The 13,581-nt window shown below is 38.3% G+C and overlaps 1 protein-coding gene across 1 annotated transcript in view; it reads left to right on the top strand.

Moving 5' to 3' along the window:
- Positions 1-12,271, top strand: part of LOC141761262 (uncharacterized) — a 43,422-nt gene extending 31,151 nt beyond the window's left edge. The window contains exons 4-11 of the mRNA XM_074624593.1: positions 6,375-6,668; positions 6,766-6,818; positions 7,972-8,070; positions 8,366-8,413; positions 8,748-8,861; positions 10,203-10,289; positions 10,832-10,993; positions 12,131-12,271. Coding sequence (XP_074480694.1) covers positions 6,375-6,668; positions 6,766-6,818; positions 7,972-8,070; positions 8,366-8,413; positions 8,748-8,861; positions 10,203-10,289; positions 10,832-10,993; positions 12,131-12,271 — 998 coding nt within the window. The remainder of the gene's footprint in view (positions 1-6,374; positions 6,669-6,765; positions 6,819-7,971; positions 8,071-8,365; positions 8,414-8,747; positions 8,862-10,202; positions 10,290-10,831; positions 10,994-12,130) is intronic.
- Positions 12,272-13,581: the final 1,310 nt, after the last annotated feature.

Genomic DNA, 13,581 nt, shown 5'->3' with positions numbered 1-13,581 from the left:
CATGTAAAGTTTTGCACAGTTTTGTCAAGTAAATATTTTGCCCAAAGACTTATTTATTGTAATTTTGTTGGCACTTTATAAAGTGACTGTTTTAGAATAAGGATTTTCTTTTGTATGTAACCTACTTTGGGAATTTACAAATTATTTTGGCATTATTTAACAGTTCACTTTACAATGTTAAAACAAGATTTGCTGGTATGTGAGGAGGGATGTGACTTTTGTTTATACCTGGGAGTTCAGGTTTCTCTGTTGCTGAGAATACTACAGTAACTTACTACACTGTGGCACATGTGACAAGTTTTGTCAAGTAAATGTTTTGCCCCAAACAGGCTTATTTATTGTAATTTTGTTGGCACTTTATACAGAAAGTGCATTGTCTTTTTTGTATGTACTGTATATCATACCTTGGAAGGTTGTTTTGAGGTTAGAATAAAGTATGGTAGTTTTCAATCACATTTGTATGTTGCCTTTTCCTGAATGTTGTGACTAGTAGGTCTGTTCTTGCTTGCAGTGTTAGTAAGTGAAGTAGATATGGGTTGTGGAGACAAAAATGGTAAATTAATGCTATGCCGACACCTGGGTGTGGGTGTGTATTTTCTTGTGTGTGTGTGTGCATACGTGAGTGTATATGTCTGTGCGCAGGCGCTCCTGCTCACACTTCATGCCACCCCCGCATAAGTCAGTGCCCCACTGGTGCCACCCCTATCAAAAATGTCTGGACACGCCCCTGTACGGGAGTTGGGATCAACGACAGACGCACTTCCCGAGGGCTTGGTGATAACGCTCTCCTGCACTACGAAGCGAGTTCAACATACCCGGGGTGTCTTCTGGTTATCTGGCTTCACTTAACATAACAACCGAGATCTCACTAAACTCTACTATGAAGCTGGTTATCAACTCGGTAAGTCAACTCAGGGTTTCTCAGTCTGGATATGAGCGCGTTCACATGAACGAGGAGGTGTTTACAGAATCTGACCGATCACAGACATGAACAAGACTACTGACTGACTGACTGACAGCAGACAGAGAGACACATTTAACAAAGGAAGAAACTATATTAGAACAAATACGAAGAAGTTAAACTCTTAATCAGACTAACAGTAACACAGATGAAGCTGCCAGATGCAGAAAGAACAGCTGGAAAAAGAAAAAACTCCAGATGTGTGAATGTGTAAATTAACAGATTTATTAATTTAGAGGAACACTCAAAAGTCAGATATAGTCATCTAAATATAAATAACTTTTCAGAGTGTAATAGATGAATAGATTACACCTAGTTTACACTGTGAGTATGATGTTGCGTCTTTCAGCTGTGTTCCTCCTCTCTGACGGTGTGAAACGGACTCAAGAGGAAGTAAAAATAAATAAATATAAAAACATAATTCAAAGCTTTAAACACCCTCAACATAAAGTCTGCTGTTCTTCCTGCATTTCTCAGTTTAACTGTGTTATTTTTATTATGATTATGACTTAAACTTCTTCATATGTGTGTAATATTATCATACAAACACCACACGGAGCTCTGATGGGTCAGTAGGAGGTGCTTTCATAGAAGTTGATCTCTGATCTGGAACATAACCTGCTCCAGAACAGGTTTAGCCGTTCAGCATCAGTGACCATGGAGATCTACCCTGATAAGAAGTGAACCAGTTTCGTAGTCCAGGCCTCTGGTGAGATAGCAGGCCTAACAACTACTTCCTGAACTCTCCCCTTTTCTAAATTACTAAGACAATAAAAGGATATTGATATTATTCCTGGTGGTTTTGATTGAAGCTGTAATATTTTATTCTAGTGATCAGTTACAAACACTCTGAGCGTAGGAAATCAGACCCAATCACCAGACTGTGTTTAAAGTTTAACTCAGTTATTAACCCTCTGAGACCCACAGCAGAGCCGTCTGTTTTTAGGAGGTCCAGGGGGTCTTTAGGGGGTCCAGGGGGTCTTTAGGAGGTCCAGGGGGTCTTTAGGGGGTCCAGGGGGTCTTTAGGAGGTCCAGGGGGTCTTTAGGAGGTCCAGGGGGTCTTTAGGGGGTCCAGGGGGTCTTTAGGGGGTCCAGGGGGTGTTTAGGGGGAGATAGCAGGTCAACAGTAGATGTCACATAGAAGTGGTGTACATCATCTGAAAGCTGAGAACCTGTAGATTAATTTGCGAGTCAGCTCAGCACTGTGAGTCAAGTTGTTCTAGTCATAAATAAACATGAATTAGATGAATTGTAAAAATGTGTTTAGAACATTATGATAGAAGTCTATGATGTCCATCTCCATGCTCTATCAAGTCTCATAAGTTGTTGCAGCAATTTTTTCGGATTGATACCATTTGTTACACAGATTTTTTTACCATTGGAGAATTGATGAAAAGTCATGCTGTGATTTGGGATCAAAAACTTTTGACATTTGGAGATTTCTTCAACGTTTTTTTGGTGATTGGATGGCGAGCACTTGTGTTGTGTAAACGTCTCAGAAACCCCTTTATTGATCAATCTAGCAAGGAAAGCCATCCATCCTCTGAATGCTCTAGGTCTCTAGTCTGATCCATCCATCATCTGAATGCTCTAGGTCTCTAGTCTGATCCATCCATCCTCTGAATGCTCTAGGTCTCTAGTCTGATCCATCCATCCTCTGAATGCTCTAGGTCTCTAGTCTGATCCATCCATCCTCTGAATGCTCTAGGTCTCTAGTCTGATCCATCCATCCTCTGAATGCTCTAGGTCTCTAGTCTGGTCCATCCATCCTCTGAATGCTCTAGGTCTCTAGTCTGATCCATCCATCCTCTGAATGCTCTAGGTCTCTAGTCTGATCCATCCATCCTCTGAATGCTCTAGGTCTCTAGTCTGATCCATCCATCCTCTGAATGCTCTAGGTCTCTAGTCTGATCCATCCATCCTCTGAATGCTCTAGGTCTCTAGTCTGATCCATCCATCCTCTGAATGCTCTAGGTCTCTAGTCTGATCCATCCATCCTCTGAATGCTCTAGGTCTCTAGTTTGATCCATCCATCCTCTGAATGCTCTAGGTCTCTAGTCTGATCCATCCATCCTCTGAATGCTCTAGGTCTCTAGTTTGATCCATCCATCCTCTGAATGCTCTAGGTCTCTAGTCTGAGCCATCCATCTTCTGAATGCTCTAGGTCTCTAGTTTGATCCATCCATCCTCTGAATGCTCTAGGTCTCTAGTTTGATCCATCCATCCTCTGAATGCTCTAGGTCTCTAGTCTGATCCATCCATCATCTGAATGCTCTAGGTCTCTAGTCTGATCCATCCATCCTCTGAATGCTCTAGGTCTCTAGTCTGATCCATCCATCCTCTGAATGCTCTAGGTCTCTAGTCTGATCCATCCATCCTCTGAATGCTCTAGGTCTCTAGTCTGATCCATCCATCCTCTGAATGCTCTAGGTCTCTAGTCTGGTCCATCCATCCTCTGAATGCTCTAGGTCTCTAGTCTGATCCATCCATCCTCTGAATGCTCTAGGTCTCTAGTCTGATCCATCCATCCTCTGAATGCTCTAGGTCTGTAGTTTGTGGCTGTTAAGTTTGAAAGTGACATATAATACATAACATGTGGAAGCTCAGGGGGGAACTACATCAGCTGTTACTACATGACGTGCACTACAAACTAAATATAATGCATGAGCACTCTGCAGTAGATAAAAGAAGTGAGAGCCAAAGTCAACAGCCTGTAAATGATTCAATTAACTTCTATTCTTAAACTTGGTATCACTTTATCGACATTAAAAGTGGGTCTGCATTCAGAGTCGTGGGCTCTGTAGTATAATACTCTCTAACAGATAATTAAGTCTGTTTTAAAACCGGTGTAAAACATTGAAACCATCGAGGAAACGTCTTTCAAATGTTGAGTAATTGTGTTGATTATTTTAAATTCAACCAGCCTTTAGTTTTTATGATTATTTTAAATGGACGCTTGTTAGTTTTGACAGCAACATTTTCTTTATCATTTTTATAGGAGTCAATAGACTTTGTATCTCACGTAAAGAGCTCTAATGAAGGATAAACTATTGAACGAGTTTGGCAGAATCAAAGCACTTTTAAAATTCATTAAGGAGTAGTCTCTGCCATGTTGGTATGAAAAGTTAAAGCATATCTCAGTTTTAACTGCCCCATACATAGATAGTATCCATATGAACTCTCTATAGGACCGTCTGTGTTGCAGAAATGAAAGTTCAACTATATTACATGGACACGTCACAGTAGTAATGGTATTGTTTTTACTGGATTAGTTATTTTGCTGCTTTCCAAAGCATATATTTTTCCATATGATGTATCGCTGCATGGTATCATTTGATTTTCAGAGCGTTAAGATGCTTCCCCAGAGGACCGGACTGTCCCTTCAGTCTCCGCTCAGACCCCTCAGTGTTTTGGTTTTCCATCTTCTCCTAACACACTCTCTGGGAGGTAACTCACACAAAGTATTAAAGTCACATCAAATCATATCAATATATGTCATTAAATGAAAGCTTAAAGACTGATGTTCAGTGTTTTTGGACACTCTCACAAAAACATGATGTCACTGATTGTTGAACCCTTTGGTTTGTTTCAGAGAACTGAAGTGTTTCAATGTCATCTATAACCACATGTTGTCTACAGTTATTGACGTCATTATAAAGTGACATAATCACTTCTAACACTAAAGCAACTTGTGCTTTAGTTGCTACGATAAACTGTTCAGGAAAAACAAATTAAATACATTGTAGTGAACATGTTGTAGATAGGATACCTTCTATATGAACAGTACTTTAGTAAAGTTACATTCCACTGCTGTCTGCTGCTATTAGCACAGCATCATAATGTACAACAAGCCTTATAGAAATGAACATATTTAACTCCGTCCTACTGCAGGAATGAATTAACATATCTATTTCTTTCCAGGTCAGTCTCAGTTATTTGGTCTATCTCAGCCAATAGTAGCATTAGTTGGCGATGACGTCATTTTGCCATGCCATCTGGAACCTGCAGTGGATGTTTCTGCCATGACGTTGGAGTGGACGAGACCCGACCTGAACTCTATAGCTGTCTTTGTGTGGCGTGCTGGCAAGGACCTCGTACAAGTTAAAGATCCATCCTACACAGGAAGAACATCACTGTTCACTGATGGACTGAAGAATGGAAACATTTCACTGAAACTCTCCAAAGTGAAACTTTCTGATGAGGGGAGATACAAATGCTACGTTCCAGACCTGAGTAAAGGATCTTTCGTTGAGCTTGTTGTTGGTAAGTGGACACAGTGTATCTACACACACGAGTTGTGACTAGGTGAAATGAGGTTGCAGATATCTGTAATGAGGTCAGAAGGGGGCGGAAGCTATTCAAAACTACGATGGCGCTTCACTGCAGCTGTATGGGTGTATAAAGTATGTCTGGAGACAATAAATCTACAACACGCTGTACATTTCTACCACAACTCTCTAGTGAACAAAGCTCTCGTTGGCCACAGCCGGCCGCACATTGAGACCGATGTTATGTGTCCAGTTCGGAGGACTAAAAGGCTCGTTGTGATTAAAGTGAGGTTGCAGCTCGTTGTCTACCTCACTACAGTTAGAAAGAGCCCTCGTCTGTGTTTTAACAACTTATGAGTTATTGATCCGGGAAGTTTGAATCTGTGAATATCTTTCACACTTTACCGAACTATCCAAGTTAGCAAAAGCTTCTGCTGACACTGTTCAGATGCTTTGTTGGGCTGATATCCAATGGGAAGCCTTGATGAGCAACGTCATAACAACAACTCTGACTAGTCATAATGAGGTTATAGATATCTGTAACTGTTATTTAGGATAGTCAGAACTGAATTACAGATAGCTCTAAATGTCGTTCTGACTAGACACAATGACGTTGTAGATATCTGGAATAAGAACTCTGACTAGTCACAACTAGTTGTTAATGTTAATTCTGGATAATCAAGGTTAACTATTAAATGTTAAAACAGCTCGTCATAGTCAGCCAGTGATGTTGGGAGATGAAGAGCACAATGACAGTCATGTAACATCAGTATAAATGAGGGTTAAACATGTTTTATAAGAACAGCTCAGTTGTAGATGTCATGGGCAGAAATGTTTTCTCATTAGGTTGATTAGTAAACTGTATATGACACCTAACAGAGTTTAACAAACACATAATCTGATATGCAATAATCTAAGACCAGTTTTCCGATGCAAACTGTTTCTGAATTGTCAAGTTTTAGTATTGGCAGCAGTAAATATGTGACCCCTTTGACTTCAAGCAGCTTCATCATCAGTTCAGGGACCAACTGGGTTTATTTGCCGTATAAACAACGCTAATGCAGAGGATATTTATAAAATACATTTAATCATTCGTGTGGTGATTGTATTGCTGACTTCTGTTTTAAATGTTTCCTTTTACTCAGCATCAGGTTCTGCTTCCTACCCGGTCATCACTTTAGCAGGGATTAATGAAGCCACCGGAGGAGTGATGTTAGCCTGCAGGTCTGAAGGCTGGTATCCAGAGCCTGAGGTGTTGTGGCTGGACGGTGAGGGAAACCTCCTCTCTGCTGGACCTCCAGAGACAGTCAGAGGTCCTGATGACCTCTATACTGTCAGCAGCAGAGTGACTGTGGAGAAGAGACACAGCAACAGCTTCACCTGTAGAGTCCAACATAAGAACACCAACCAGACCAGAGAGACACACATCCCTATTTCAAGTAAAAAAAAATATTGTGTTTTATTATGTGATTTATTATTTTACTTTCAAATTGCTAAGGATTTATATTAATGTTATTCTGTTTTTTATTTTTTCAGATGATTTCTTTAAGCTTCAGTCCAGTTCTGTTCCCGTCATCACTGGTTTAGCTGTTTGTTTGGCTGTTTGCATCGTGTTTATTCTGTTGCTTCTCTTTGTTGTGTGGAAATGGAGAAAAAACATAATCAGTAAGTTACACATTTATTAATAAATGTTATTCTCACAGGTTTTATGGAGAATAGTGATATGAATTTTGTAAATTCAATTTTAATTGGAAATGAAAATGTCTGTATTTTACAGGTTATGATGTTGATAAAAAATGTGATGGCATGTCTACTTTTATTTCCCATTAGGCCAATTCAGTCTTATTTTTATAACCCATTTTATACTTCATTTTAGACTCAAATGTCTCTGTGATTTCTTAAAATGAATGTAAATGCCTTTAACTCTCCTTCCTTTTTTTTTTTACACAAAGAGACACATAAAAACCCCCTGGATCAAAGAGAGAGAGAGACGCTCATGAAGAGCAAACTTGTAAGTAAAGAAACAGGACATTACTTTCAGTTTCCAAAATAATTAAGGCTGCAGTGGGTAGAAATGGAGCAAATATGATTCAAAAAGTTATTTTTATAAAAACAGAGCCATGAGGAGCAGAAGTCTCTCAGAACATTTGAATTATAATATGCTGAAAGGTTATTATGGAATATACTGCCTACTGCAGCTTTAAGAAGAGAACAAGAGCAGTGATGACTGAGAGCTAACTTTAACTGATGTTCAGAGGTTCAAGAGAAATGAAACAAAAGAGACACGATTCAGACAAAGAGATGAAGATGTGAGCAAACGTTAGAGGAGATTAGAATACAGAAATAACAGAGATGAGCCAGAAATGCAAAGAAAACATGTTGTGTGGTGTCTTCACTGATATTATAAAATCATATCTTATCATGTCTGTGTTCATCTTTGCCCTCTCAGGAGAGATCTGAGCAGCAGCTCCAGGAGGAGCAGAAGAGGATGGAGGAGAAGAGGAGGGAGGAGCAGAAGAGGATGGAGGAAGCTGAGAAGGAGGTTCAGACCCTGCATTTTTGTTTTATTTGATGCCTGTTGGTTTTTGTTGTTTGGATTATTCAGCTGGATTTATTAAAGCTCGCTTTTATTTAAAAACTACCTTTTCTGCCTGTAACTCTGCGTTTGGGTCCCCCTGTGAATTCATAACCCTGACAACATGTCTCTCATTGTCTCTCTCCACCTTGTCTCTGTCCTTCCAGATAGAAACTAAAGGAGCTGAGCTGCAGCAGCTCCATGAAGAGAAGAAGAGGAACGAGAACGAGCTGCAGAGCCTGAAGGAAGAGCTGGAGAACAAAGAGGTTCATGTCTTCATCTTCATCTCTCTATTATTAATACAGAATCAATAGAGACAGAGATAGATCAGGTTGAATGAGTTCTCTCATCTGAGCCTCTAACCTGCAGACAGACTCTCAACTCAACATTTCTGCTGTTTGAGGAACACTAGATGATCAAAGTGTTTACTGAGATCCACTTGACTGAATATGAAGCTACTTGTTCATATTGTACTCAGTGTAACTGAACCATCAGGTTGAATCATTACTCTCATGATTTAATGTGGTTCTCATGTGTCTCTTCATGTCCTCCTCCTTCCAGATGGAGAGAATTATAAACGCCTCTAGCAAGTCTATCATTCATTCTTTGGTAAGTGGTCATCATAAAGGTACAATATATACAATACATTTATATAATGTACAATAAATACAATGTATGAGTTCAATACAGAAACAGTAATGTGACTACTGGAACATATCATCAGTTCATAATGATGTCAAGAAGCAGTTTAACACAAGTTATAAGTCATGAAGTATCGAGGTGATAAAACAATGTTTAGTATCTTTTAGATCAGTTAAAGAGTCCAGCGTCTCCAGGACCTCATACTGAACATCAGGGTCAAACACTTCTCACATTAAAAGGAACACTAACAGATGAATATATGTTTATTGTGTATCTGTGTCTGATTATGATTTACTAACAGTTGCTGAAGCACAAACAACAAACTAACATGCCGATGAAGACTAATGAAGAGCTGAAGGAGACAAAACATCAACTGAAGATCAAGAATGAAGAGATCAACCAGCTGAAGGGAGAGGTACACACACACACACACACACACACACACACACACACACACACATAACTCTCATCAGAATGAAGAACAATGAAGATGTTTATTGTGGTTGCAAAAATATTTGCAGGAGTAACAAAGTACCAGAGGACATGCAGTGTGGTGCAATGTGGACAAGCGATACGTTCAATATTAATAAACTTTGAATAAACAGGTGACATCACTCTGAGCTTTAGTTCTCTGCAGACTGAGTCCAGCATGTCATCAGCAGCAGGTCTTTACAGACAGCAGCTCATTGACTGAACTTCACTTCTGCTGCTGGATGCTGGATAGAATAACGTTACAACCAAACTAGTCTGAGTGGATAGTCTACAGGGACAGCACCACTCTGAACCTGAAACTCAACTAGTGGATGTTTCTACCATACTAACTTAAACGTGTATTGCTGAGGACCAACGAAGAGCAGAGTTGAGTGTTTAGTTGTTTGTATGATCAGTTTTCTAGAAAGCTGCAAGCAGCAACACCACAGACCAAACATTCAGCCTGTTGTAGACATGATTTTCACGGGCACTGCACTAGTACAATAATACAAATCTGTAAAACTATTTAGTAACATTCTTCCTGCAGGTAAATAGCTACATACAGTAACCAACACATATTTGACAAAGTATGATATTTTGAAAATCCAAAGAAGAAGCATCTCTTTATTGAGCATTGTTGGTTTAACAGTGGTTTAAACAGTAAAAACAGTTTAATGATTAATGCGCTGGTTGGAGAGGGGAGACCTCAGCGGGTGTTTCCAGTATAAATCTACACAGAATAATTGAACCTGAGTCAAAATGTCTGAGTATGAACAAGTTTCAGTTTAGTTAAAAGTTCTTATTTTCTAATTACATGTTGAACCCATCATTTAAGTCATTCACTGATTGTAACACCTACATAGATAGATACTTTATTGTTCCCGAAGGAAATTTAGGCATCCAGTAACTTAAACAACAGTTGCAACACCAATACACCTTAAAAAGAGATCAAATCGAATAGAATAAAGTAAGATAAAATAAAAGATAACATAAGTACAGCAATGAAGTGACAGTGTGCCAATGGTAGTGCAAATAGTGCAAGAGTACTGAATTTAGTAGTGTATATTATAGTGTATGATACAGTACCGTAGTGTAATAGTATAATGAAGTACCTGATATTTACAGTCTAGATGTGCTCAGAGTAAACAGGTTAAACCTGAGACTAACTATGTGCTCATTATCACAACATCCAGCCAATCAGAAACTAGTTCATCAGGATATAATGTGGACTAAATAAAGTACTGAATGAAACTAAATGTCTCTCTTCATCTCTCTTTACCTCCAGATTGAGAAGCAGCTCCATGATGAGAAGACTAAAAGGGAGGAAGCTGAGAAAGAAGTGGAGAACCCAAAGAAAGAGGTGCAGACCAAGGTTCTTTATTACCTAAAACACTGTTTATTAATGTATCTGTTTTCATCTCACTTTCTTTTAATCTTCTTCACAAATAATTGACATTTGTCTGAAACCAAAACAAATCAGAAAAAACATGAGAGCAAATCTGAGACTGAACAGACCACAAAGTGCCACAGCAGCTGTCCATAGAACAAGTCAGTATGACCTCTGATCTTTCTAAATCTGAAGCAAACTTCTTTCCATTGACTTTGTTTGCTCTCGCACCACGTCTAAAATGTTCCTCCTGTCTGTCTGAAAACACAACCTACTGTTAGAGGAACATGTATTAACAATCAATACTGTTTAATATTTCTAAAAACAAACTAAATAGAAAAATGAGAATTTCACTTTGTCCAAAAATTCTCTTTAACAGCTTAAAAAGTCAGAACACAACTTCAGTCAGCAGTTAAACGGTTCAGACCATCACTTCCTGCATTAATCTACTGCTGAAAGATCAGCATCCGTCTGTTGGCTACTTCATTAGTGTTGAATGACTAATCTGTTTGTTGTCTCTCTCTCAGGTAAACACAAGCAGATGCAATGTCCTGGAGGCTGATGATTCTCAGTCCTTTCATCAGGACAAGAGCAGCTCAGCCAGTCAGAGCTCAACCACAGAACCTCTCATTGTCATTGAGGTCGACCAACAGGGCAAATATATCCGTCTCAGAAACACGTCCGATCAGGTAATGTTGTTTGTGTGTGTATGGACTCTGTATGAGTACTTTATAAGTGTTTATTATATGTCTAGCAATATGTTATCTAAGTGTATCCAGAGATGGACCGTTCAAACCAAGCTAATGACCTTCAACGTATCCTCATTCAACGGTTTGTATAATATCTTACAAAAAGTTATTCCTCATTAACCGTGGTTTCTTTCCTACGAGTGTCTGGGAACGCATGAGGCAAATTTTAATTTCCGCTCCAGTCTTTTCAAAAAAGGAAACAACTTAGTTAAGTTTAGGTCACAAAACTACTTTTAGGTTTCGACAACAAAACTACTTAGTTAAGTTTAGGTAACAAAACTACTTAGTTAGGATTAGGTAACAAAACTACTTAGTAAGGTTTGGGCAACAAAACTACTTAGTTAGGTTTAGGAAAATATCCACTCGGTTAGGTTTAGGTGGTTTACGTTGGTTTACGTGACAAATAAGTAAATTCTGACTTCTGGTTTCACAAGGGACACGAACAGCGGCCTTCTGGGTGAAAGTCAGTTTTTTTTTTACCCGCCCATCCACCCCGACCTCCTCCCTATATGCTGCGTTTGCCATTGTTTGTACTTCCTGGTGCACGATTTACGTGGATTGAATACAATTTCCTTTTCTGGGATATACACAAATTACAGTGCATTACTTTTTGTAGGTATAGCTATGAATGGTGTATGAGAACAGCCTGCCTGCTGTTTACCTGAGAATACACTTTCTCTTGTTTTCATGTCATTTATAAACACAACTAATTCAACTGTAACATTCATTCATTAGTCTTTCTTTCTCTCATCCTCCCTATCCTGCCCAATTTACCTCCTGTAGAAACAACTACTGGGAGACTGGATATTACAAGGACAGTTCAACGATACAAAACCCATCACATACAAATTTGATCGTTCATTTACACTCAGGTCTAGAAACACTGTCAATGTAAGTCGTTAATGATTTCTTAATTTATGTTGTTGCTATTGTCCTTTTCGTTCTTCTGTCTTTCACCATTGTTGTTGAGTTCCATTTGAAACTAAATTTAATAATAATAATAATAATGCTTTGTTACTTTGATTATTTAATGATTTAACTTACTGCTCATAAGTCTGTGACCTTTGTATTTTACAGATGTGGGTCCCAAATTATGGTTCCAATTATCCTCCCTCTGACCTGGTGTGGAAGGACCTGAAGTGCTGGAGCAATAGAGACAAACTGCAGTTCACCCTCATCAACCACACTGGAGAGATACAACATCAACTCAGTTTATAGTCACTGAAGGATACTAATTAATTTCCTTTTTTTTGTGTGCCTACTTCTTTTTTCTTTAGCTTATCTTACCTTTTAGCTGCTTTTATCAGCAACAGGAAAGGGTCATGAGAGAAAATTCCCACATTAACTAACATTATAAATCAGAAACATCATGACTCAGATCTTCATGCAAAAACACATATTATAGTAATGACCAGTGAACATTAAGTCACATTACTTTTTGATGTGGGAGCAACTAAATGTAATATCAAATCAAACTTCATTACATTTTGTTTGAAAAAATGTAACTGTTTTATTGCTGCTGCATTACTGGAGAACATTCTTCATTGTTAAGGCAAATATATATATCATCATCATCATCATCAAATGTTATAAAGACAAAGAGTAAAACAAATTAATCTCAAAATCTAAATGTGAGGTAACGTAACTCAGGAACTTGTATTTTATATGTTTACCAGATTGAATATTTATATTAGACCTCATCAGATCTATGTTTTTCTACTTTTTGTATTGTTTTTAATTCAATTCAATATACTGTATATTTCCATACTGCATTTTCTGTAATGAAGATATATAAAGATAAATGTTTGATATTTGATTCGATGTTTGAGTCCAGATGCTGATGTACATATTTGACAATATTTGCTTTAGGAAATGTCAAGTGTTTTCTTTTACAAAATAAAGATCTTTATACATAAGGATACAATTTTGCATCTGATATTGGTACGTTCTGTTTACATTGCATATTCATTCACAAAGAACATTATGAAAGTCTTGGAACAGGTTTTTGGGTATATACAAATATCTCCGACCTTTTCACGAAGGTGGTTGAAGGAATGAAAGAGGGAGGCTTTGTCCACCATCGGTTACGTTAATCAGAGTATGAATGGCTGCATGTAAACGTTAATATCAGTGCAATATTCATTTTCATTAGCCATGTATACAGCATATAGGAATATTGTCTTTTTCGGAATAAGGGCAAAAAAATGAATATTGTGTGCACGTAAACGTAGTCAATGCTGTTGCTGATTTAAATGCAGTTTTCCATGTGTGTGTCTTTTATTCGGCTAAGTAGAGCCCAATTCCCCCCCCCATATCACCATTAGCTGCCAAGACAGGCGCATATTTATGAATTCGCAAAAAGAATGAAATTGCCCGATTACGGACTTGTTTGTTTTTCTGAAATCTTTTGTAACTCCATTACTCGTCATGTGGCTGATTATCTAAACCCCTCAAAAATACTACCATGCAATAACGAAATGAATTAACCCATCAAACTAAACCTTGGTTTCCTGTTGGTCAGGGATCGC

Source organism: Sebastes fasciatus, chromosome 22 (assembly GCF_043250625.1).
Source record: "Sebastes fasciatus isolate fSebFas1 chromosome 22, fSebFas1.pri, whole genome shotgun sequence".
Taxonomy (NCBI): domain Eukaryota; kingdom Metazoa; phylum Chordata; class Actinopteri; order Perciformes; family Sebastidae; genus Sebastes; species Sebastes fasciatus.
This window is presented reverse-complemented; position numbering and strand designations above follow the sequence as displayed.